Source organism: Lolium perenne, chromosome 3, assembly GCF_019359855.2.
Source record: "Lolium perenne isolate Kyuss_39 chromosome 3, Kyuss_2.0, whole genome shotgun sequence".
Lineage (NCBI taxonomy): Eukaryota > Viridiplantae > Streptophyta > Magnoliopsida > Poales > Poaceae > Lolium > Lolium perenne.
Window position 1 is genome coordinate 304253727 of NC_067246.2, and position 26136 is coordinate 304279862.

General features: G+C 45.2%; 2 protein-coding genes across 2 annotated transcripts; one reads left to right on the forward strand and one right to left on the reverse strand.

Annotated features, from left to right (window-relative positions):
* The first annotated feature begins 4056 nt into the window (after window positions 1-4056).
* Window positions 4057-10697, forward strand: LOC127345300 (dolichyl-diphosphooligosaccharide--protein glycosyltransferase subunit 2). Its single transcript, XM_051371750.2, has 19 exons — window positions 4057-4344; window positions 4529-4721; window positions 4814-4903; window positions 5016-5072; window positions 5177-5246; window positions 5547-5611; window positions 6036-6090; window positions 6472-6599; window positions 6684-6799; window positions 6883-6952; window positions 7383-7481; window positions 7601-7690; window positions 7779-7927; window positions 8560-8671; window positions 8753-8836; window positions 9668-9748; window positions 9821-10045; window positions 10159-10281; window positions 10357-10697. The coding sequence occupies exons 1-19, from the start codon at window positions 4196-4198 to the stop codon at window positions 10471-10473; spliced, it is 2073 nt and encodes a 690-aa protein (XP_051227710.1). The 5' UTR covers window positions 4057-4195; the 3' UTR covers window positions 10474-10697.
* Window positions 10698-11077: 380 nt separating this feature from the next.
* LOC127345301 (ABC transporter B family member 26, chloroplastic) lies at window positions 11078-16218 on the reverse strand. Its single transcript, XM_051371751.2, has 18 exons — window positions 15638-16218; window positions 15390-15514; window positions 14877-14919; window positions 14726-14770; window positions 14475-14597; window positions 14288-14391; window positions 13891-13945; window positions 13720-13790; window positions 13531-13633; window positions 13145-13355; window positions 12962-13035; window positions 12754-12810; window positions 12569-12643; window positions 12359-12433; window positions 11991-12272; window positions 11827-11891; window positions 11697-11757; window positions 11078-11525 (listed from the first exon to the last, which is right to left on the reverse strand). The coding sequence occupies exons 1-18, from the start codon at window positions 16010-16012 to the stop codon at window positions 11445-11447; spliced, it is 2025 nt and encodes a 674-aa protein (XP_051227711.1). The 5' UTR covers window positions 16013-16218; the 3' UTR covers window positions 11078-11444.
* Window positions 16219-26136: the final 9918 nt, after the last annotated feature.

The following is a 26136-nucleotide window of genomic DNA, read 5'->3' on the forward strand; positions in this document are numbered from 1 at the left end:
CTCATATATACGTCTTAGCCCTAAAAGTAAAACTTAACATTCCAATGCGCCATCATACAAAAAATACCTGCCAATTATTATCACTTATTATGAAAAATAGCTGTCGATTTTCAACCTGTAATATATAGACTAGCAAATAAAACAAACACATATCGATTTTATTTCATACAACACATACCGATTACAAACCAACATCACACTCACCCGATACAACAGCACACACCACCTGAAGCTAAAGCCTCTCCATCAAACACAACAACACACACCATAGACCAAGCTAACCAAGCGGAAGAACCATTCACGAAGAACTGCAACAACTAACGAACCGACCGAAGGATACAATACCAACAAAGCAGCCACACCACTAACGGACAAAACGAATAACTGGAACAAACGCCGCCGCACGAACATCATATAACATGTGCGGATCCACCTTCGCACAACAGATAATAGTGTTGCCCACCCAACCAGCGGTGCCATGCAAATCGAATGCATCGCCGCTATTCCACAGATGCCCAAAAACACAGTTTCCAACACCCCTCTTGACTTTAAAAGACCGATGGTCATCAAAATACGCCTCTAAAAACATACGAGTAGCATCTTCCAAAGAAAGATTTCCCCCTCTGCTCCAAAACTGGAGCATGCTACCTTCAGCGAAAGCAGGAGGAGCCAAAAACTCAACGAGAGGACTAGCCATCGTCCACTTAGTTGGCAGCTAAAACACACAGCAACAAAGAGGTGTGATGACCAAAACGGTATGCGATGCTTAGGAATGAAAACGCAGGTGTAGGTCGACCCATTATATAGGACACCCAAACTACCAGTCACCCTGGCCCACTTCTTACCCCTACTGAAAACACACACAAAACTACAACACCAGGTCACCTACAGCGGTATCACTGCAGAAAACTGAATCAATATCACCGTAGTTGATACAAGATAATTGCACATCCTGCCAACGAACTGCATCAGGCACATCTTGCCAGCTTACTAGCTTCAGACATCATAGGAGACCATGCCCTGCCAACACATTAACACTGCTACCCATCCACCACAATCAGCCAACCTCAAATAACAGAACCTACACACCCTACTCACTGTAACAAGGCAGCTATACACTGCCTCAGCCTAGAGCATACCAAACCAGCTGCAAACAAACAACAAGCTACCCACGTGATCACGGCTGAATGAAACCACTCAATATGCCAAAAACAGCCAAAAGAGCACCACTGTCCATGCAATACACCATTAACAACGACGCAACCAACCATACATCTCCAGTCACCACTAATTACACGAAACACATAATCACCATCAACTACAGAGAGCAACACATCTCGCTCATCACCTGTTTGTCCAAATGCTGTCTGAGAGTTACATACCAAAGATATGCCAAGATTAGTACTTCATCTGGGCCAATTAATCTATACCTAATAATAAAGAAAATAGCGTTTCCTTGGTTTCGTCCATCATTGTACGCTTTCGTCCGTTATACTTTACGTCTTTGTACGTGCCCGCGTTCCGTCCCTGTGCCCTTTCCTCTATCATATTTTAGGCCTTCCTACCTGACCGTGTTCTGTTTCGTTAACGATTCGTGAAGAGCAAAACCATATCCTCAACACCTCGATCGATCAAAACAAGAAGAGGAATCCAAACTTAACTCTATAAAACACAAGGCAGTGGCGTGGTGGATATGGACTCCGTTGCACGTTGATCAAGCCAAAACCACGTATAAATAGGTGATGAGTTCCTCGACCGATCTCTAGGCAGAGGCAGCTGCTACGCGTGTACGCGCGCTCTGGCATCACCGCTGCGGATGCCGGACAGGGAGGAGGGCCGGCAAGCGCACGGCGTGGCGGTGAAGGTTGGGGCGGCGGAGCCAATCCAGCGTCCAAGTTTGCGTCGTCCCATGTCGAAGACAGAGGAGGAGAAAGTCTAGCCGGGGAACCGGTGAGGAGGTCGTCCATATAGGCATCACGGTCCTGTCCCGGGCGGTGAGCTCCCCAGTTTATTTGTCCGTCCGCACGGCTTGGCGTACAATACAAAGTAAAGGACTCAGCCGAGTGCTGGAGACGGGCTTGGCCAAGAGGAAAACTTGATGCTCGTGACACGTGGATGCAGAAGCCTGCTCGACGGAAAGGAGCTCGGCGACGAGCGACAGAGTCCTTGTCGGCCGAGTTAAGTGCAGATGTTGTAGGCGGCTCGGCGTCCGCTGCTGAGACGCAAGTTCATCCGCAGGCGAGAGTAGCTACGCGCGAGAGCCATAAGCTGGCCAATGCACGTGAACAGGGCTGCAGCGTCAAGATTTCGCCCGAAAATTTTGTTTGGGCGTGCGACCATAACCAGCCATCCCCAAGGTCGGCGTCTAACTGAGGAGCGGCTGTCACGTTAGAATTGAGCACGCATCAAATCGAGGCGTTGAGCGGGTGACCCAGCTGGTGCTATTAATGCTCGATGTCGATCCGCTGCATCCTGTGATCCAGTGAAGTTGAAAAAATCATTTCTTCTTTTTACAATCGGGCTCAAGTGGAGAATGAAGATGCGATTTTTTCTGAATCATGACCCCCACTTGTTCAGTTTACCAAGTTCCGTGGATTTCATAATTCTCCCAATGTCACCTCTGTCATGAGACCATTGACACGTTCCTTGGATATAGACAAGGTCGTCGCCAAGCGGCTAGCCACGAGAAGCGGCAGATTTAGATGCGGCGCAAACTGCGGCACGTCTGGCAGTTCCTACATGTGATCGACTCGCTAGAGATATACACGATCACAGGGTAACAACCGTGCCTATGCAGTGTTGCCTCTCGGCATGCATCAAGCACATCCATGGTTCCATCAAGCAGACACGACGTCCATCTCTAGCAGACGTGAGCACACCGTCCTCCTCTAGGAAGAGACACACATGGTTATATGACTAGCAGCTCATCAACTCCACGCCGACATGCGCCGCCACCACACTGGCCTTCACCAGATCAGGTGCACCAGAATTGTCCATGCATATTGTTCTCAAAACCCTAAAACTTTGCAACCTATGTCTCCAGATCCAAAACTGCAAATCTTTTGTTCATATAATTAAATTCTTTATCCGTTAGTACCATAAATTCCAATTTTTAGATTGTTTTTTCTCCCGTTGCAACGCACGGGTACGTTTCCTAGTTTAGACTAAAGGGAGTAATAGTTTTTCAATTATCGAGACCTAATGTCCTAACTCAATTTTGGACTTGGAGCTGGCTGATTCAATTATCGAGAAGTACAACTAAAAAAATGGTTGTTGTACTTTATATATTTCTTTACATTCACAACCTATATTTATAATAATATATAACTTGCGTGTGCAATTCTTAGCTTCATCACTGCCAACTTTTTTTTCAATTTGTCCCTATTTAGTTGTTCCTTCTAATTTACTTTTGTTCCTTTCCTTTATTTTTTAGATTATCTCTAACTGATCCATGTTCTATAAATCAGCTACACTCTACGTTTGTGTAACTCCACTATTTGCACATACGATAAAATATAATCCTAAATAACTTAAACATCGTTTCAATCACTAGCGCGGCGTGCCGCCGCGCCCCTCTTTGCTAGTTTCCATAACAAGAGAACAAATATTCAAGACCATGTTGTTGTATCACACGTCCATACGAATCCAACGAGCCAAAGCACTGCCCAAACAAAATTTGTATGAGGAAATGATGTCCAAAATAGTGTTGCATAATAAAGATATATTATTGATGTGAAAATAGGCATACATTTGAGCATTCAACTAGTACTTGATAAATAAATACAATTATATTAGCTTGAAAAACATACTACTACAAGAATACAAGAGTACGAGAAGAAAGAGTTATACGAGCAGCAAGGGCTGGAAATCCTTCAGGCAGACATTGTAAGTGCTGTTGATGAAGGTTAATAAAGCCCTGAGATTCTAAGCAAAAAAAAAAAAAAAAACAAGGGCTGGAAATGGTCGATGTATAAAATTGAAAAACTGATATAAAAGCTTACTGGAACCACCACGAATCTCAAAGCAGCTCACACTCTTCCGAGGTCGAGGCGGCTCGAGCCTTGAACGAGAGAAAAATATTTCTAGTCGTCCCCTTCCCTCGACCTCCGGCAGATCTGGCCACTCCCACCCGCCCAGTCTCCTAAACCCTTCCTCCTCTCCCCCACTCCGGCCGGCGCCGTCCGCCGCACCAGCCATGGCCTGGGGGCTCCCACCCTTGGCCGTCCTCCTCCTACTCGCCGTGATCGTAGCCCCACTATCCTCAGCCGTTCGCCCAGTCTCCGACGCGCACAGATCCGCTGCCGCCGAGCTCTTCACCGCCTTCCCCGACGGATCCCTCGGCGAGTAAGTTCCCTACTCCACTAGAAAGCGTCACCGTCTCTACTGATCTCCAGCGTTCGTCCCCCGGGGGCGCAATTACGAACCTGCTCTCTGGTCCAGATCGATCCGAGATGGAACCGCCTGCCTGAAATCTCGAGTCCTACTTGTGTGTTCTAAGTGTTTCTTGTTGTCTATCCGCGCCCTGCAGCTTGGAGACGACGTACGAGGCGGTCAGCACGTTCAAGATACTGGGGGTGCAGAAGGACAAGAGCCTTGACGGCAAGGCCTGCAAGCTCGCCTCCGACACGCTGTCTTCCTCCTCCTCATCCGCGAAGGATCTGTTCCACGCGGCCCGGATCAGCGGCGTCCTCGGATGCAGCATTGACGCCGGCGTTTACGATGTGGGTTTTTTTTTTTAGCTCTGGAGATCTTGCCGTTGCTATTGGGATTTGCTTGTGTTTGATGGTGTTCTGAGGTTCGTTCTTCGTGACAGGATGTTGCGTCGAGGCTTAAGGCAGTGATCAAGGACACCAATTCACTCCAAGAATTCTACTATTCCGTGGGAGGGCTGCTCAGCCTCAAGGTTACCCCTCTAATCCACCCTCTTGTTCGCACTTGTTGGTTTCCTTCAGCACTAATGATAGGTGGTCATCTGAATCTATGTAGCGGTTGACAAAATGGTGTTGTTTTTGCAGGAGCAAGGTCACAGCGTTGTTCTGTCTGACGCAGACAGCATATTTCATGCAATTAAGGTGACAACAGTACATTACGCTATGCAATTTTTTCTGTGTATCCTTTTCAATCTACATCTTGTTCTGCCGTTCGAACTAGTTGCTGATCTATATTTGTATCTTAGGCACTTAGCCAAAGTGATGGTAGATGGCGTTATGACACCAACAGTGCTGAATCTAGCACATTCGCTGCCGGTAACATTTTTTTGCCATATTGCACTACTACACTACTATATACTATATTAGTTGAAAATTGTCGCTTTAAATAAATTTTATGTATAACTGCACTTGCATGTTGGATGAACTGGTTGCTAGTTACAAAATTTGGCCTTGCTGTCTAGCTGAGGACACTCTTATTACTGCAGTTATATACTTTGTATTCATTTTCAGTGTCCAAGTCTTTTTGAAGCTTGTTTCTATTCACCTGGATGATTTTACTGCAAATCAAATGCCTAGCTTCAGGCGCTGATGTTTAGCAATAATGTACTGCAACAGGTATCGCACTAGAAGCGTTGGCAGGAGTTGTTTCACTATCCGATGCTGAGGTTGATCCATCCATGGTATGTATATGTTCTGTGCTTGTGCTTGATTAACTTTGTTAATTTGCTGTGTGATTATCTTCCTTGAATGTAAGTGATAAAGAAGTAAGGGTACCTATATATGGTGCATGCCATGTCACAAAGCCTTGTAATTCCCAACTGAATGCAAGTGAAAACCTTATACATGATCCTATTATCTTCCTCTATGAGTAATATAAGGACGGTTAACATATACATTTAAAAACTACTATATTTTGTGTAGTCTTGAAAGCAGGAAGGGCTTGAATTCAATACAAATAGAAACATACATAACAAATTATTAATCTCTCAACTTATAGCATTCTAAATTACGCACAACAATCTCCATTCATCTGATTTACAAATGCATATTGTTTGAAGTTTGTTATTGCCATGTATCTAATTTTTTTTATTATCATGCCATCAGATCGGAGTCGTTAAAAATGACATCGTGAAGCTATTTGGCACAATCAAAAGCTATGGTATGTTCTCTAGCCTTCTTCTTTGTGCTCGCTGGAGATGAGCATTTGGTTCACTGGTTTTTAACAAATGAGCTTATAGACCTGAGATTTTTAGTATTATCGACTTAAACTTGTCAAGAGTTCTCCAGGAGTCAAGATGCCTGGTTGATATCTTGTAGGAACTTAGGTACCAAATTGCTAAGCCTATGGCATACTTAATGGCAGGTTTAGATAGTTACTACTACTGTCATTTTCTCTCTCCAGATCGTGAAGTTTTTATTTAGGCACTACTGAAACTATTTACTTGGTCTACTGTGATACTTCTCCATTACGAAGGAGCCACTTCCAAGTGAAAATACTCCTCTTACTGCAGATAGTATCTTATGGTATGTGTTTTCTCAGATGATGGAACCTTCTACTTTGATGAGAAGAATGTTGATGCTTCCGAATACAAGGGCCCCATAACAACTTCCGCTTCAGTAGTACGAGGTTTCACTTCATTCGCAAATGCTGTTTCTGGGAAATTGAATGTGAGTTTTCCTCATTTCAGTTTGGTGCTTGTTCATTAAATTTGTGTTAAGCACCTTCCATAACCAACAACACTCAACCTACAGATCCCCGGTGAGAAAATACTGGGCTTGGCGAAGTTCTTTCTTGGTATAGGGCTCCCAGGTAGTGCAAAGGATTGCTTTAATCAGATCAAGTCCCTGTCACTCCTGGAGAACAATAGGCAAGTTACCCTTTTTCTTGCCATTTTCGAAGAGTTTGCAACCCACATTATTTTGATGCTTATTTATTTTCTGCAATTTACAGCGTCTTTGTTCCTTTGATCCTTTCACTTCCTTCCAAAGTACTGTCCTTGACCTCCAAAGATCAGCTGAAGGTGATCATCACGTGCCAGTCTCTTTGATTTTGCCTGATGTATTAATGTGGCTTTGGTTCTGCATTAAATTATTCTGTGTTGTAGTGCAAAATGGTATTAGACACATTATATGACACTGGTGACTGAGGAACTCCCCATGTCTCTTGCAAGCACTGTTGTATTCATTAAACTTTGAAGTCTTGAATTTACCTTGTTTCTAAACAAGCATTCTATGATTTCTAACCTTTATGCATCCTGCTGGTACTTCTGTAGTTGCAATTTAATAGTAAGTTAATAACAATAATGTTTTGCTAAAGAGTATGTGATGAGTGTGAACGAAAAAAGTAACACTTGGCTGCAATATTGTCACTTGTTGCTTTTGACTTCAGAAGTTTTTAGCTCGGTGCAAGTTAACTCCAACTTGTGTCCCCTTGATATGTATCATTTTCAGGTTGAAGTCACTACAGTGTTTGGATCTGCTGCACCTCCTCTCAGAGTAAATCTTGTGCAAGTCTTGGGATCTGACTCCAAGGTTATCACCGCTGACAAGGTACAGGTTTAGATTAGTGTTTACCTCTTGGAACTTCTTTTTTATTATATTAGTTTATCATTCTTTTGTCTCTGTTTGAGCTGCCATTCCCTAACATTTTTTTTTCCTTATGGTATCAGGAACTTCAGTATGACGTTGACAACAATGTTCATTACTTGGACATTGATGCATTGAAAATAGATGTTGGGAAGTACTCGCTAGTTTTTGAGGTAATAGTATTTGCCATTCTTTAATGTTTTGCCCTTTCTTAGTGATAGTATTTGCCATTCTTAATGTTTTGCCCTTTCGATTTTCAAGATTTCTCTCCAGGATCCAGAGCATGAAACTGTTTACACTACTGGAGGGAGAAACACCGAAACTGTCATTGTCACGGGATTGATCAAAGTTGACAAGGCAGAAATCGGAATAGCTGAGAACGATGCTGGGACTTCCGAGTCTGTTGAAAAGTAAACTTTTCAAGACATTTAATTCCTTACTATTTTTCAGAATTTGGTATTTTACATCAACTTATAAAAGATAACTTAGTTCTGACACCAACCGCCAAAGTCAATCATGATCACTTTGAAAGAGTTCATTCTCATCTGGAATAGCACATCTTCACCTTTTAGTATTTAATTTTCTTCACACCTGACGTCTGTTTGAAGCATATCCTCCATTATGTAATTCACGATCCTCTCGGGAGGTAGATAGCTACGCACCCACATCTGGCCATTGGATCATCCTGTAGAATATTTTCTACCGTAGATCGAATGAATGGTGTTAAACTTGCTGTTCCCTGAACCGACTGTGTTTCTTTCTTGGGACGGTGAAAAAGATGGCTTATTTTTTATCTGGATGGATGAACGATGCATTTTTTATTTAAATCCGGTATGGTTGGAAAGATGCCTTGTTTTTTATCTGGATGGGGGAAGTGTTAACAGACGGCTAACGGGGTTAGACGTGCGTAGCTATACCCCCAGGTAGAAAATCCGTGTTAATATCTATTAAGTTGTCTGAAGATTGGCATGGGGTTTTAGCTGCTAATTGTGGCAAAATAAGCTTATTTTGCATGTCTCACTTTCAATCCACTTCTTTACAGGTTAGATCTACTGAAAGATAAACAAATCTCTCTCTCTGCGAACCATCTGCAGAAGTTACATTTATCTTTTCAACTAGCTACACCACTTGGGCGCACATTTAAACCTCACCAGGTGCAATAAAACCCAAGTTTCTCTTTCAGTGTTGCAATATTTGTTCCTTTCCCTGACTTCGTTTAGCAAATTTGTTGTCAGGTGTTCTTGAAGTTGAAGCATGAAAGTGGAGTTGAACACTTATTTGTGGTACCGGGTTCTGCAAGGCAATTCAAAATCGTTCTAGTTGAGTATACCTACTCCCCAGTTTGTTGTACTCAATTTTCTGGTGCTTGCTCTTCATTCATTTGGCAATGTGTCAGTTAGTTTTTAGGCCCTAAATTATATCATCCAGAGAACGTGGTTCAGTTCTTGAGACGGCAGGACTGTAATGTCATACCCCTTGAATCCCTTGGGGTTGGAAACCATAGGAATCTACACCAAAGCGTGTTTGATTACATCATATGAAAAGCATAGGAATTCATGAATCATAAGAGTTTCTGAAGAGTTTTGACTCCATGGAAATTTTCAATTGGAAATGAGTACAGAATGGCTCATAGAAAAAAAAAATCATATGGTTATCAAACGACATTTGTAGGAAGTTTAGGATGGAACACTGTTGGCATCTTTATAGGAACATTTGTACAGAATGGCTCATAGAAAAAAAAATCATATATGGTTATCAAACGACATTTGTAGGAACTTTAGGATGGAGCACTGTTGGTATCGTTATGACAAATTGAGGTTTGAAGAAAAAGGTCATATAGGTTGCAAAACATTTGAAATAAACCTATTAAATATTGTTCAAAAATTAGTATATAATGATGATTATGGTGGATGCATCTTCCAGTTGTGCTTGAATTTGAATTTGGGCGTTCCTCACATAAAAGCATGGTGGCATGGTTACACCGGTAATGTGGCCAAATGTGGAGATGAAGTACCACAAGCTCACTTGACATATCTAACGTTGCATGTTTCTGCTGCCTTCAGCTTTCAAGGGTTCCAAAAGAATTTATACATTCTAGACATTGTTTTATTAATAATATTTCTTATGTGCTTGTTCAATCCACATTGTAGGATTTTCTTGGTTTGGTGGAGAAATTTTACTACCTTTCTGGTAGATATGACCTCGAGCTTTCAGTTGGTGATGCTTCAATGGTATGTTGCCACATTTATATTTCTACAGTCCTGTTTCATTTAGCCTTGCTGATTTTTCTTTGTCTGCTTCAGGAGAATTCATTCCTACGAGCCCTTGGCCGTCTGGAGTTGGACTTGCCAGAGCCCTCAGAAAAGGCCCCACGTCCTCCTGCACAAGCTGTTGATCCGTTGGCAAAGTTTGCGCCACAGAAGGAGATATCACACATTTTCCGTGTACCAGAGAAGAGGCCGCCTAAGGAAGTCTCACTAGCATTCACTGGTCTCACACTTTTGCCTTTTATTGGTTTCTTGATTGGGGTGAGTCAACAATTCCTACTCCAGTGTATATCTTTGTCTGCTATCACAAAGTTGTTTGGAAAATACTTCCAACATATTGATGTTGATAATGTGCTTCTGACTTTTACTTGCAGCTTATGCGTCTGGGAGTCAACTTGAAGAACTTCCCATCCCTGCCAGGACCAGCTGCATTCGCATCACTTTTCCATGCTGGAATTGGAGCAGTTCTGCTGCTCTATGTTCTCTTCTGGGTTAAGGTCAGTGTCCTCCTTGTAGTAAACATAATTGCACAAGCAAAACATCTGCTCATGTTCATTCTTCTATTGGAACAGCTGGATCTTTTCACAACTCTGAAGTACCTCGGCTTCCTCTCAGTCTTCCTTGTGTTTGTTGGCCATAGGGCCCTATCTTACCTTTCATCGACATCGACGAAACAAAAGACTGCTTGAGGGGAAGATGCAAACAGAAGTTTTGGATCCTCAATTTTCGAGCAGCTGCAGTTACTTGGATCCTGTCCTGACCAGAAATTTTTCTTGAGCAACATGAGTGTCTAGGGACAACTGAACTGGGTTCCATTTTGTAGTGAATTCTAAGAATCTTGGAACTAGAAAAGTTAGTAGGACCTCACCTTCATGTATGATGCACTGATGTTTACTAAATAGACTTGATTTTTTCGAAGATAGAATTAATAAGATCATGTCCTTGCCAAAAGAAGTGCCTTGCCGTAGCCAAGTGTGGTGGCTGCATTCTGTGACAACACACGAGAGAGCCATGCAACAAAGTGAACCTTAGCGCTCTGAAAGCATTCATAACAATGCATGTCTGGCCTAACTAGTAGTTGCGTCGGTAAAACCTATCCTTCCGAAAGATCAAATACCCAACGTAGCAGTGGCATCAGTGAAATCCATCGTTCCGAACAATTAGCAGTTGCATCAGTGAAATCTATTGTTCTGAAAGAAAAGGACCATTTGAAACAAAAGGACCATTTGAATATTTAGTCACATATACCTTATGGAAATCTTGAAACAAAAGGACCATTTGAATATATAGAAGTTATATCAAAACTCGAGTATATTTCATCCCAGAAAATTGTTGCATTTTTTTATACAACAGTTGGTTTACAGGGTTTCGATCATCTGAAATCCAGAATGCCTATATTTATATAGTTACAGGTTGCACTAATGTGTGACTAAATGAATCATGTACGAACTACTCAATTTCCTGAATCCTCCATGTACTGCCGTCGCTGGATTCCGACTGCCCTTTGATCCTTTGGCGACGGTAACCGTTTCAATACAGTTTGGTTAGTTGGCATTTGTGAATCATTAGAATCTGGAACTGATCCATGGTCAGTTGTCAGAATACACACCAATGACAGAGGCTCCACTTGGAAAACCCTAGTGTAGACTGAACCATCTTGCTATGGGAGAGCATCATTTTGTCGTCGAGCTAATCTTGAATACAAACCATCTTGCTTGACAAGCTCACTATGTGGTCCGTCCTGCACAACCATACAGAAGTTATCTAAAAACCACAGAAGTGCTTGGAAATACTAATCATAAGTAAAGGCTGTAGGTACAATCTGTTCAGCTGCGGACAAGCCTGACATCACGCATCTCACAATTCACAATACGTGTTTGCAGCCATGACACGACAAAAATCAAAAGCATACCTCCACAATATCACCATTCTCCATCACAATAATCCTATCAGCGGCTTGAATCGTGGATAACCTATAGAAAATGGTGTCAGCTTAATTCTTATTCCTAACAAGAGGAAACTTGGTCATAAGCATGCATTACCTGTGAGCTATGATTATAACGGTTCTTCCAGCCTTAGGGTCGGTGCTTACTTCAGTGATAACACTCTAGAGCAAGGCAGAAAAAAAAAACTTAACATGCTATTCATAGGCATATTATACTTATCTACTGTGTACAATTTATTCTTTTCTTAACAAATACTCTACCTTCACATAATGTTCGCTCTCAGCATCAAGTGCACTAGTGGCTTCGTCAAGTACTAAGATGGCTGGATCTCTCAGAAGGGCCCTTGCAATAGCAACACGTTGCTTTTGGCCTCCACTAAGAAGAGCATCATCAACAGTGGTGTTATAGCCATCAGGAAGAGCCATTATGAAATCGTGAGCATAAGCCTGTTTAGCAGCCCACTCCACTTCTTCCTGGCTAACTTCTCTAGGGCAGCCATACCTAATATTTGCACTAACATCCATTCGAAATAGCTTAGGCTCCTGCATATAGCAAGTACATGTTATTGTTAAATACAAAACAGTTCCATGTGGTACAACAATCGGTGTTGGGTTAAATGGATGTGAACCTGTCCCACAAAACCAATTCTCTCCCTAAACCATCTGGTATCCAGCTTGCTAAGTGGGACACCATCTACTAGTATCTGCACCAGTTACAAACATAACTTCAAACCAGTAAATAACTTTGCTTTTGAAGTGACTGCATAAAGTCAGCAATGCTTAACTCCTAGAAGGAGGGACAGAAACAATAGCAAGAGGTAGAGGTAGAAATAACTTACTTGCCCATTTGTAGGTTCATAAAGCTGAAGTAGAAGGTTAACTATAGTACTCTTGCCACTTCCACTAAGACCAACCTTTAAAGGTGTAAACCATGCATGAGCAGTAGGATTATATGTCAATACTTGTAGTATTCACAATACTTGTAGAATTCAGATCTATGAAAGCATCATTCTATATATCTTACAATGGCAACTACTTCATTTGGATTGAGTGTTAGATTCAGCCTTTTCAAAATTGGTACCTGAAAATTAAGAGCCACGGGTAGATTGGTACACAAATACCCACACATACATAATAATCACGGAACACGCAAATTGATGAACCCTACTATACATGTGTGCTTCTGTGTGCTCATCAAAGAAAAAGCATCTAAAGGGAATGGTGATACATACTGAAGGTCTTGACGGATATGAAAATGCTACATCTTCGTACTGAATTCGCCCTTCTAACTTCTGTAACCTGAGGCCTGCGATAGTGAAATAATTTAGACTACTTTAACAATGACAGTCTGACAATTAAAGTATCAAAGAACAGAGACTCTAAACTAGACATCAGCATGCATTCTACCGCCTTGCCTTTAGAAGTAAGGTGCTTGCTAGGCAGGAGATCCATCAAGCGAAAGACTTTTTCACTTGCACCGACAGATTGCATCAAGGAGGACCAGTTATCTCCAATCCACCAGGTAGACAAAATTAGCCACTCGGCGTACAGCGTGAATTTTGTCAGTTGCTCAGCACTTAACTTCCCGGACATGATATATATTCCTCCAATCAAAACTGCAACGACCTACGCAAAGCTTATTTGGAAGAATTCTTCATCAGTAGTGCAATGAGAACTGAAAAGTCTATACCTAGAGCCTATGTTTCTAGTAATAATATTACTCCCTCCGACCCATAGGTACAAAATCTGAGACAAGTAATATGGGTCAGATGGAATATTAAAACACAGTAACATCAAATACCTGAGTAGCATGGTATAGATAATTCAAGCTCAAGCTCCAGCCCCCATAAGCCATTGTCTGCCGAAAGCTTACATCATACAGCTTATCCAGCCACTTTGCATACCTATATATAAGTACACCAGGGATTATGACACGTGCATAGTGTTAAATATATGCTTTATAAGAGAAACACGAGAGCAGAGTGATTACCTTTTGATCTCTTGCTTTTCGGTCCCATAGACCCGTACTGTCCTAACCAATGTTATCGCTTCTTGAGCAACCTGATTTAGATTAATATAATACAAAATGAGGAAAATCACTGATATATGAATTTGCATTGTCAAATACGGAGTAGCTTCCAACTAGAGGCCATAAACTTACATTATTGGCACTTGCAGTGAACTCTTGTGCAAATTTAGCTGCCTTTTTTTGATACCTATCAAACGAAGGTATCATAATGATTTCTTTCACATGGACCAAAGATTCAAAGCAAAAAAATAAGGAAACCTGGAGGAGGTAGTATATACTCCCTCCGTTCACTATTATAAGATGTTTTAGATATTTCAATGTGGACTAGATACGGACCGAAATGAGTGAACCTACACACTGAAACGCATCTAGATACATGCATTTTTGAAAAAACTAAACAATCTTATGATAGTGCATGGAGGGAGTAGCATTTACTTGATATTGCTGCAAGCTAACAATATAATAGGGAAAAGAGCAAGCAAGACCAAAAGGAGAAATAAACCACCGAGAAGTGAGAACAAGCTTTTACCGTCCATGAACTACCATAATCATTGACAATGTCCCACAAGTAAGCATAGTGCACAGTCCAAGAGGCCATGATAAGATTAGAAGATAAATCAGCGCGCCTATACCCTGAGACAAATTCACATATGATAAATGAGTTTTTCAAGCTAGTGGTCATCATTGTAGACTCGAATACTAAACAACCTTTTCACCTGAAGCAAGTTGCGCGAAATCAAATTAAGATCATTGCCAATAACTCGAGACACTTGCTGGCAGTCGGAACCAAGCCTACTTGTCAAATCACCCACAGTTTCCTCGTCGAAAAAAGCAATATCCTAGCACAATATAGAATGCAGTTATGAAACTTTGTAGCAATTCCAACCGAAACTAAGTAAGACAAAATAGTATGGGCACTAGTCAATTTTCTTGAGGAAACCATAGTTTTTTCCTTCTGTGTTTTTACCTGAGATAGGATGGAATCAAAGAGCATTTCTCTCATTCGTTTGACCTAAGAAAAAAAGTTGACATATTGATTGTAAGACAGCGATCGATCCAAAGGGCAACATGAAAGGAAATAGCCTTGTTAAATTACATAAAATCTAACATGGTTTTACCAATATCATGTTCGCAATACCAAAACAGCAGCTTCGCACACCACTGCAAAAGGGGGACACGAGCTAAATAAGCAACCTAAAGAAAGCTTAAAGAAACCATGCTGAAGGCGAACAATTTTAGTCCTGTGCAGATTATCTCACAAAACTCCTTCTCTTCATGTGTGCACACTTGTCCACGCATGTGCATGTGCAGTTGTTCACAACGTACATTGCAGAAATAAAAGTTTGCATTTCACAGTGATCGTACCTATCATATCATAAAATTCACAATGTACCAATATGTAGAAATTTAAGTTTGTTTTCGCAGTGCTTCATCCAACTGGAAACACATCAGCTCAGCACAATCCAAAACAATTGACCAATCCTAGATTGCCTGACTAGCAGCACATTTCATGTTTTTGGCAGTCTGAACTAGACGACCCAATGCCTAAGTGAGAGTAAACACTTGACCGAATCCTAGATTGTCTGACTACGCACGATATGAGCTTGGGTCTGAAGAAACAAATAGCTGACCTGAACACTCCGGAAATCAAACATAGAACAACCAGTAGCTTGGCATTCGTGTAGAAGACGGCCCCTCCGTTCTGCGCGGAGAAGATGGACGCCGCGAGGAGATGGGGTATGGCGATCTCCGAGAGCTGCAGCCACGAACCACGACCACACACACACAGAGCATCAGCGGCTCAGCGTCACACCCACCAAACAAAACTTATCCAAACCAAACCACGGGGTTGGACTAGCGGAGACATCATGGGCATTACCGCGGCGCAGACGAGGGAGGCGAAGCCGAGGAAGATGACCCAGCGGTCGTTGGCGACGAGGGCCCACATCCGGTGGAGGGCGGAGGCGGCCGTGGCCCCGCTGGCCTCGGCGCGCCCGTCCGCGCCCTCCTCCTCCTCCTCGAGGCGCCACCACCTGCCCCCCGGCAGCACGTTCCGCAGCCGCCCGATGAACTCGCGGCGCCTGCCGAGGCCGCCGAACTCGCCGCCGACCGCCGCCGCGGCGCGGATCCTCGCCGGCCGGATCCGGCGCTCGGGCGCCCGCAGGCGCGGCGGCCTGGGCGCGAGACTCAGCGATAGCCGCGCCGGCGCGGAGCCGAGGGCCGCCGTGAGGAGCATCGCGGCCGGAGGCGGCATTCTCGCTCACCTCGCTCGCTCGCGCGCGCGCGCGATCCGATTCGGAACCCCGATACCGCGCTCGCGATGGGATTCAGACGAGGAAGAGGACGAGCGAGCGGGGCGCGACGTCGCCGGAGTTTGGGGCGGGTTGGGTTTCCGTGCAAACGCGGCGCTGCCCGCCGGCTATTTTGCGTCGCTTGTCTCCTTGTTTAAAAATAAATTTCCTCCCACTTCTCGTCGCGTGCTCTTTGTTAAACCATTTTGCTCCGACTCTTTTGTGTTTGCCGGGGAATTGCGTGTACGCTTGGCCGCCAGTGCTGTGGCCGTGGAATTTCCGAGTCATTTTCGAAAATTGCTGGTTCAGTTTTTTTCGAAATTTTCTGGTCGAGAATAATCATGAGGAGATTGGGCTTGGGTTACGCGGGGAAGGAGCCATGCGAACGGGAGAAGAGAGAGTGTGCACTCCGCAGCAGTTCTCGACTTGCTTCTTTCCTGCCGCTGGTGGCCGTGAACCACGTGGCGGTACAGCGTGAGTTTTGGCTGCTTTCTTCAGATTCCCTTTTGGTTTATACAAGCTCTGAGAAACTCGTGCGCTTTGCAAAATCGTTTTGTGAGTACATGTGCGGCACGATAGCGCCTCTTTTTCTTTTGCCAAATATCCACAGATCTATTCATAATGCTCAATAATCATGAGGAGTATAAGAAATCCAAAAACAATAAAATTACAAACATGTTCTTATCAAATACAAATGGTGATTTATCCAAGCAACTGGAAAATGGAGCTCTTGGATTCCCATCATGGACTTCCTTCTTCGTGTACGAGCACGTCGCACTGTGTATGTAAGCAAGCAGTAGACTTGGTGCGAAGGGCACGTGAGCAGGGCGAGATGGCTTGGCTTGGAAATTACGTCTGGGTATGCGTTTGGCGACGATAAGCTACCTCGGTCTCATCGACGCAAACGCAGCCGGTGACTTCCGCGTTCAAACTTTTCAAAGTAGGAGTAGTATATTTCGTTCCAAGAGGTCGTTTGGGCTCCTCACGCCCAAATCCGACGATATTGTCGTTCGGATTGGAGGAAAATTTGACCTGGGGAGGCCCATTTTCCCAGCCGCGAGTCCAGGATGGATGTAACGGACTTCGGCGAATTCAGACAAAATTGGCGAGTTCGTTCAAACATAAGCGAAATTTAATGATATTTAACATATAGAGGCGAGTTCGTACATAAAGTAGGCCGAATTCGAACATATATTTGAATTCGGCGATTGGCAAACTAAAACTTTAAACTAAAGAACGGCCTACTACATGCTGAAATGGCGGTAGAAGGACGTGTAGTCGCCGCCGTCGTCGTCGTCGCTCGAGCCGGCGTTGTCCTGGGGCGGCGGAGCCTCGTACCAGCGGCTCGTGCCCTGGCCAGCGTCGCCGGCGCGTGGCGGCGACGGACGGTAGATGTCGTCGTCGCTGCTGTCCTCGAGCTTGACCACCTCCCTGGGCGCGGCGTTCCTAGCGGCGGATGGTGTGGCGGCGCGGGCGGCAAGTTGACGCACGGCAGCCAGATCCAGCAGCCGCCGTTGCTGCTCCGCCTCCTCGCGCTCCCAGTCCCGCCTGGACCACTCCAGTGCGGCATCCTCGGGGAGGCTGTTGTCGGCGGGCACCAGGTCCTTCAGCGACCTGGCGATCGCCTCCGCCACCGCGGCGTCCTTCGCGCGCTTCGCCTCCTCCTCGGCGAGCTGGTTTGCGGCGTCCTCCTTCTTCGACGCCTTCCTCTTCCGCCCGCTTTGCGGAGAGGAAGGCTGGTCGCGGATGACGAGGGTGCCGCTGCTGCGCTGTCTGCTCGGCGGTGGCGACGCCGGTTCCTTCTTGATGGTCGAAGGAGACGCCCATTCCTGCTTGACGGTGGTCGGCGTCGACCCACCGGACCTGGATGCCGACCGCGAGCCAGACAAGGAGGAGGATGGCGCCATCCTCCTCGGCATCCAAGAACTACCGTGCCGGCGCGACACGGTAGCCGCCACCGGCGGCGGCATCCCCAGGACGGGGGAGTTTCCGTCCTCGATGTGCGCGAGCACATTCTCGAGGGTGCGGCTAGGCGCGCTCCACCATCGTTTGCGGCCGGCGGCATTGTTCCTTGCCGGAGTCTCGTACCAGCGGCTCGTGCCCTTTGCGTTCATACCTGCGCCGGAAGAACGCGATCCACGACTCGTGGTTGTCGGGGAAGAAACGCGGATCCGCGCGCTGCTCGTCACTGAGAGTGACGAGCACCTCGTCGATCGCCGTTTCGAGTAAGGCCCCACCCGTTGGCGGCGGCGGGATCGGCACGCCGCCTGCGCTCAGCCTCCATCCCCCCGGTGCGCGGAAGTCCGGCGGCGCCGGGTAGCCCGCCGCGTGGAGGAGCCGTCCCTCCCATTGGTGGAGAGAGCGGCGGCCGAAGCCGTTGTTGGCCGCACCGTCGTTCGCCATTGCTCGTTCGAGTTCGGGGAAGATTTGGTGGAAGGCGAGCGAGGTGAATGCGGGGCAGACGCGGTAGTTCGGCGATAAATAGAGGTAGGCGCGCGTGATACCGAGGCGACGGCATTAACTCGCCGCGTGGAAGCTACGCGGCCGGCGAATGCTGACCGGCGGCAGGCTTTTACAGCGCGCGGAAGACGATGCGATGAGGACGACGATCGGTGTCTCTCGCCGACAAGTTGGGGCCACCAGACGCGCGGGAAGTTTCCTCGACGTTTCGCGCGCTTTTGTTTCGTCCGGAGTCCCCGAGAGCTCCCCAGGGGACCGGGGATGGCGTGGGATCGCCGGATAAATTTAGGCCCAAATCCGGACGAAATCGAGGAACCGGGGGCACGACTTGACCGAATTTCGCCGTCCGGATGGAAAAAACGTCGTTCGGGGGCCTCATCGGGGAGACGAGTGGGGATGCTCTTAATGTAGTAACTACAAGCCGCATGCCATAATATCACACAGAAGAGCAACTGGAGACTACAGTCTACAAAATTGAGTATTTAGCTCGTTAGTTGTTAATGGTATACTCGTTCGTATGCAAACACTAAATATAGTAACTACTAAGTAGATTTTTCTCCAAGGGATCAAATGGATCAATTTTTATTACCACGGAGATAACGAGAAACATAGAATCTAATCCATGGGGCCAAAAGGAAAAAGCAGCAAAAAAGAAAAGCGCCATCTAATGCTAGATAAAGTTAAGACAAGCTTTGTGAGATAGAGTGAGTAATATATTTTTTATTCACTGTATTTATTTCTGCATTTGCATAATTTCATGAAATGTTTATTGGTTTGGGTTGCTCATCAAGCATTCTGCTCCATAATTTGCATGTAATGTCAAATCTACAATAATCTCGCATGTTCCTTCAATAATTTTTCTAGAGGCTCCAATGATATTTTCTACACGCCCCATGTATCTTTTTAGACAGAAAGATAGTCATTGTATAAAAAGCTTGCTCATTTTAGCAGTATTCAGAGCGTTGGCCATACAGGAGGGCACGAGACATACATGTAATAGTTCTGGCCCATCCAGCTAAACAAATGGGCCGAGCAAAGCCCCTCCAGGAGCGAAGCTACTAAACGAGCATGATGTTCTCGAAAAGAACGAGCACGTTTGGGATCCTTTGGGGCGATTCGTGTCTCACTGCGTCCAAGGAGATGGAACTCCCGAAATGAGATGAGATCGGCGCCTTCATTATCCCCCTTCCCCTCTCTCCCTCTGATACAGGACCTTGAGGGTCGAACCCCGTCGGCCGGGCCGATCTGAGGCCCTCTCCGCCGGAATAGCCGGCCGGAGTAGGTCAAAGATGGGCGCCGGAGTAGGTAGGAGTAGGTATAGTTGCAGATCTAGCCTAGTTTTAGATGCTACCCATGTGGAGAATGGCGCCATGCCCATGGGGTTTCAGCCATGGTGGAGCTCGGGCTGCTCCCGGTGGCATGTGGTGGTGTCGTGGCGGTGCGTGGCGCTCCCATGGTGGGAGCCAGAGGCGGACGGCGGCGGCGCTACAACGACCCCCCAAATAAAGCTCATATGCTTTCCTCTTGATCTGGCTGGATCTGGGCTGGATCTTCTTTCTCATGGCCACCGGGGTGGTGGAAAAGAGGAGGAGATCCTCACTGGAGCCGTGTTTTACAGATCGACGGGAGAGCATCCTGGAGCAGTATCTCTTCTCCGACGAGCGCAACACGCGGCGACCATGATTGTCGCAGTGATCCTCGGTCAACAAGGTGACCCATCCTCAACCTCCGTTTTGGAGGCCCTCCGATCTTTCTGCTGGTGCTCGACGCCTTTGGGAGTCCAAGTGGTTTGTCCCCGGCCTCCTGGAGGTTGCCAGCAGCGGGATCTTCTCGCCGGAACAGGGCTTTCGGGCATACAGCTCTCTGAGCTCGGCGGCGACGCCTTGAGCTTGCCGGCGTGTGGTGGCAGAGGCATCCAGGCACTGGATTGCTTTTCTTCTTTTCTTTCCAGGGTGCTTTATGTAATTTGTAGGGTCTCTTCTTCAAATAGCTGGTTAGTCAGGGCATGAGATGATAAGGGACTCTACTGTAATTTGTACCTGCCATGTGTGTTTCAATGAAAATGCTCCACTGGGGTCGCTGACCCCATCTTGTGTTCAAAAAAAAAATGAGATGAGATCTGGTACACAAAATGCACTTCGGTTGATAGCCTGAGTTGTATTGTTAGACACTTAAATACCATTTTGTTTTGTTGCTCTGTATTAGCCTGCAGATCTAAACATATACAACTTATAGATGTGTTGTTGCTCTGTATTAGCGTACGTAGTATTGTCTTGTATCTAGTAATCCTCTACTTACCAGCTAATAAAGTTCAATTAGCCAAACTCATCATCAACTCCACAGCCCCGACAAGGGTGAGGCCAACACGGGACGAGGCCGGCGAGGTGGGCCGAGCGCAGCCGCCATGGGCCAGCCGAGCGCGGGGCTAGTGACGGCACGGCGAGGCCGGCGACACCCCAAACTTCCCATTAACGGCGAGAGCAAGGCCAAGGGCGGCCAGCGCGGGGCGGTGTCGTTGCCTATTTGACGGTACTCCAGAGGAGGGATCCTCATGGAGGGAAGAAGAAGTAAGGGCCATCGGGCGGAGAGTCCTCGGGACGGTGGTGCGCGGTTTACCCAGCTTCGTAACACCTGCACGATGACAGGGTCTACTGCTGCTTGTCTGGAATTATCTGGGCGCTTTCACGTTGTTACAATGAGTTGTGTGTGTGCCTCTAGGGCTCCAGAATCCGGCTTATAAAGGTGCCCGGATCTAGGGTTTACACGGAGAGTCCTAGCCAGAATACAAGATGCCTAACTACGGAATATTACATTGTCGTGCACATCAAGGATCCACCTTTTCTGATACGCCGTATTGAATCCAGATACTTCATGGGCCTTCACGGATCTGACTACCTGCACAGGTCGGTTAAGATCCGGCTCCTGTTCCTGGGCTGGACTTCACCCATCTTCTATCAACAGCAACTGGGCCGCCCGATGGACCATATGCCACCATCACCATCTGTAGGCCTGATACGTCCAATTTGCATCACTATTTTATATCATAATTTGCTGTTATTCATTGATATATTTCATATTTGGAGATGATACTTATGTTATTCCATCTATTTTGCATGTTTCATGACTATTGGAGGATCGCGCACCGGAGTCAGGATTCTGCTGGAAAAAGCGCCGTCAGAATGCAATATTTCGGAAGATCAACAATTGACGAAAGTTATATGAAAAATCCTATTTTTCCAGAAGATGACGAGAGCCAGAAGGAGGAGCCGAGGAGGGCCACCATGGGCCCCCCTCACAGGCCGGCGCGGGCCCTGCCCTGGCCGCGCCGCCTTGTGGGGAGGGGGCCCACAGCCCCCTCTGGCCTCCTCTCCTTCGCGTATTTCTTCGTCCCGAAAACCTAAGCTCCAGGGGGTAAGTCGCGAAGAGTCACAGCCGCCTCTGCGGGGCGGAGAACACCAGAGAGAAAAGAGCTCTCCGGCAGGCTGAGATCCGCCGGGGAAATTCCCTCCCGGAGGGGGAAATCGACGCCATCGACACCGCCATCAAGCTGGACATCATCTCCATCACCATCATCATCATCTCCATCATCATCACCGCCGTCTCCACCGCTGCACATCGTCACCGCTATAACAATTTGGGTTTGATCTTGATTGTTTGATAGGGGAAACTCTCCCGGTGTTGATTTCTACTTGTTATTGATGCTATTGAGTGAAACCGTTGAACCAAGATTTATGTTCAGATTGTTATTCATCATCATATCACCTCTGATCATGTTCCATATGATGTCTCGTGAGTAGTTCGTTTAGTTCTTGAGGACATGGGTGAAGTCTAAATGTTAGTAGTGAAGCATGGTTGAGTAATATTCAATGTTATGATATTTAAGTTGTGGTGTTATTCTTCTAGTGGTGTCGTGTGAACGTCGACTACACGACACTTCACCTTTATGGGCCTAGGGGAATGCATCTTGTACTCGTTTGCCAATTGCGGGGTTGCCGGAGTGACAGAAACCTGAACCCTCGTTGGTATATCGATGTGTAGGGATTCGTTGCATAGAAAACAAAAAATTTCCTACCGCGAACACGCAATCCAAGCCAAGATGCAATCTAGAAGACGGTAGCAACGAGGTGATTATCGAGACTCACCCTTGAAGAGATTCCAAAGCCTACAAGATGAGGCTCTTGTTGCTGCGGTAGACGTTCACTTGCCACTTGCAAAAGCGCGTAGAAGATCTTGATCACGGTGCCACGAACGGGCAGCACCTCCGTACTCGGTCACACGTTCGGTTGTTGATGAAGACGACGTCCACCTCCCGTTCCAGCGGGCAGCGGAAGTAGTAGCTCCTCTTGAATCTGACAGCACGACGGCGTGGTGTCGGTGGTGGTGGAGAAATCCGGCGGAGCTTCGCTAAGCGTGCGGGATGTGGTGGAGGAGAGAGGCCGCTAGGGTTTGGGAGAGGGGGGCGCCGGCCACTAAGGGGTGCGGCCACCTTGGTGGTTCTTGGGGTGGCCGGCCCCCTCCCCTTGGCCCCTCATTATATAGGTGGAAGCCCCAAGTGTTGGACTACAAGTCTCCGAATAAGACCCGAACCCAAAACCTTCCATGTGATAGGGAAACCTACCCAAGGTGGGAATCCCACTTGGGGTGGGATTCCCCCCTTCCATGTGGGGGGGTGGCCGGCCCCCATAGGGGGAGTCCACTTGGGACTCCTCTCCCACTAGGGTTGGCCGGCCATGGAGGTGGAGTCCCTCCGGGACTCCACCTTCCTTGGTGGTTTCTTCCGGACTTTTCTAGAACCTTCTAGAACCTTCCATAGAACCTTCCGGATCATTTTAAATCTCATAAAATGACTTCCTATATATGAATCTTATTCTCCGGACCATTCCGGAACTCCTCGTGATGTCCGGGATCTCATCCGGGACTCCGAACAAATATTCGAACTACATTCCATATTCAAGTTCTACCATTTCAACATCCAACTTTAAGTGTGTCACCCTACGGTTCGCGAACTATGTGGACATGGTTGAGTACTCACTCCGACCAATAACCAATAGCGGGATCTGGAGAGCCATAATGGCTCCCACATATTCAAAGATGACTTTAGTGATCGAATGAACCATTCACATACGATACCAATTCCCTTTGTCACGCGATATTTTACTTGTCCGAGGATTGATCATCGGTATCACTCTATACCTTGTTCAACCTCGTCTCCTGACAAGTACTCTTTACTCGTACTGTGGTATGTGGTCTCTTATGAATTTATTCATATGCTTGCAAAACATTAGACGACATTCCACCGAGAGGGCCCAGAGTATATCTATCCGTCATCGGGATGGACAAATCTCACTGTTGATCCATATGCCTCAACTCATACTTTTCGGATACTTAATCCCACCTTTATAACCACCCATTTACGCAGTGGCGTTTGGTGTAATCAAAGTACCTTTCCGGTATAAGTGATTTGCATGATCTCATGGTCATAAGGACTAGGTAACTATGTATCGAAAGCTTATAGCAAATAACTTAATGACATGATCTTATGCTACGCTTAATTGGGTGTGTCCATTACATCATTCATACAATGATATAACCTTGTTATTAATAACATCCAATGTTCATGATTATGAAACTAATCATCCATTAATCAACAAGCTAGTTACGAGGCATACTAGGGACTCTTTGTTGTTTACATATCACACATGTATCAATGTTTCGGTTAATACAATTATAGCATGGTATATAAACATTTATCATAAACATAAAGATATATATAATAACCACTTTTATTATTGCCTCTTGGGCATATCTCCAACAGTCTCCCACTTGCACTAGAGTCAATAATCTAGTTTACATTTGTAAAGATATAACACCTTGGCCTTCCGGTGCTTTATCATGTATTGCTCACGGGAGAGGTTTTAGTCAACGTATCTGACATACTCAGAAACGTATGTATTTTGTAATTCATTTGCGTCTCAACGCATCACTCATTTCCAAATGAGTCGGCATTCAATATGTTTGGTCTTCTGGTGGAACCTTAATTCCACGGTCTGAAATATGTCACTAATATTGTCACACACAATATAGCTTCAAAGTTCTGACTTTGTTGGAACTACACCAAGTTCTCAAAGAACCTCTTGACTTTAACATCCTTTGTCATTGTCAAAACAATGACATACTCTGCCTTCTTTTGTAGAATCCGTCACAATATTTAGAACTCTTCTAAATCTAGCATAGACAACTTCTATCTCATTGTGCTACCTTTTAAACAACACTTAGCCTAATTGAGATTGAAATTTATTTTTATATGTGACCAAACTAATATCGGTGCAATTACATCGATTTGTTTGTCATTACACCATATAAAATTATATATATATATCCTTGGATCTTCTAAAGTACTCAAGGATATTCCTACTGTTTGTCCAATAATCATCACATGAATTATTCTGGTATATGCTCCTAACTCTTTAGAGCACAGGACATCTGATTTTGTACATATTCTTCGTGATCTAAAATCACTCATGTGTTTTTACTCATTGACAAGGTATTAACTTGTCAATGCCTACGGGTTGTAGACTAGGGTTTAGTTGGAAGTAGAGGGCAAGTAGATCTCGAAGGTTTCAGCCGAAAAGTACTCGACGATTATGAAAACTAGGGTTTGAGAGACCATGATTCGATGATCTCTTCGTCCCTCGACTCCCCCTTATATAGGAGGCGGAGCCGAGGGATTCGTGTTGTACAAGTTACAGAATCCGGGACGGTTTCTAATTCATCCCGCAAGATTACAAATAATGCTTCCTATTACAACTCTAGCTTTCCTTAATAATATCTTGGGCTTCTGAATCTTCTTATTCTTCGGGTAGTGGGCCTTCAGTAAACCCCGGGTACCATCTTCGGCAGACCCATTTGGGATGCCTATGTCACTCATCGAGTGTCAAATACACTCAAGTCTTGTTTAAACCTTCACATGAAAAGAACACCTTCTTAATATTTCTATATTGAACTACTTCAATATCCAGTCTATGTACTTTGACTTAAACTTATTATGTATTCCAATCTATCTTCATAGATCTTAACACTAAATATGTTTCAGTCCATATTCTTTCATTGAAGTTAATTTCTCAATGAAACCTTTTAATCAAGTATATAATTACATCATTTATAACCAACTATATGTCATCTACATAAAGTATTATAAATATGTCTCAGCGCTCCCACTTAATTTCTTGCAAATGCAAGTCTCTTCATCGTCTCTGATGAAATCAAAAACTCTTTGACTATTTCATCTGGTGAAGATTCCAACTCCGTGATACTCACTTCATCCAATTGAAGTTTGTATACCTATCTAGTATTCCACGGACCAGCAAAACTCTTGGTTGTATCTTGTATACACCTTTAATACACACTTCTTATAAGTAATGTATTTTGCCATCCTACTAACATATCTCATAAAAGAAATATGTAGTGATTACTAGAATAATCCACATAGAATATAAGCATTGCTACGGAAGATCTAATCTTATCGTAGTCAACTCTTTGAACTTTGTCGTAAACAACTTTTTAACAAGTCAAGCTTTATCAATTTTTATAGATCCATTTACTTTCAAAAAGTATTCATATATCTTGG

Coding starts and splice junctions, on each gene's coding strand:
- LOC127345301 (XM_051371751.2), bottom strand. CDS start 16,012: ATGCCGCCTCCGGCCGCGATGCTCCTCACGGCGGCCCTCGGCTCCGCG. Junction 15,515..15,637: donor CCTCCCTCGTCTGCGCCGCG/GTAATGCCCATG, acceptor TCGTGGCTGCAG/CTCTCGGAGATCGCCATACC. Junction 13,036..13,144: donor CAAGCACCTTACTTCTAAAG/GCAAGGCGGTAG, acceptor TCACTATCGCAG/GCCTCAGGTTACAGAAGTTA.
- LOC127345300 (XM_051371750.2), top strand. CDS start 4,196: ATGGCCTGGGGGCTCCCACCCTTGGCCGTCCTCCTCCTACTCGCCGTG. Junction 4,904..5,015: donor GAGGGCTGCTCAGCCTCAAG/GTTACCCCTCTA, acceptor TTGTTTTTGCAG/GAGCAAGGTCACAGCGTTGT. Junction 7,482..7,600: donor AGGTTATCACCGCTGACAAG/GTACAGGTTTAG, acceptor TTATGGTATCAG/GAACTTCAGTATGACGTTGA.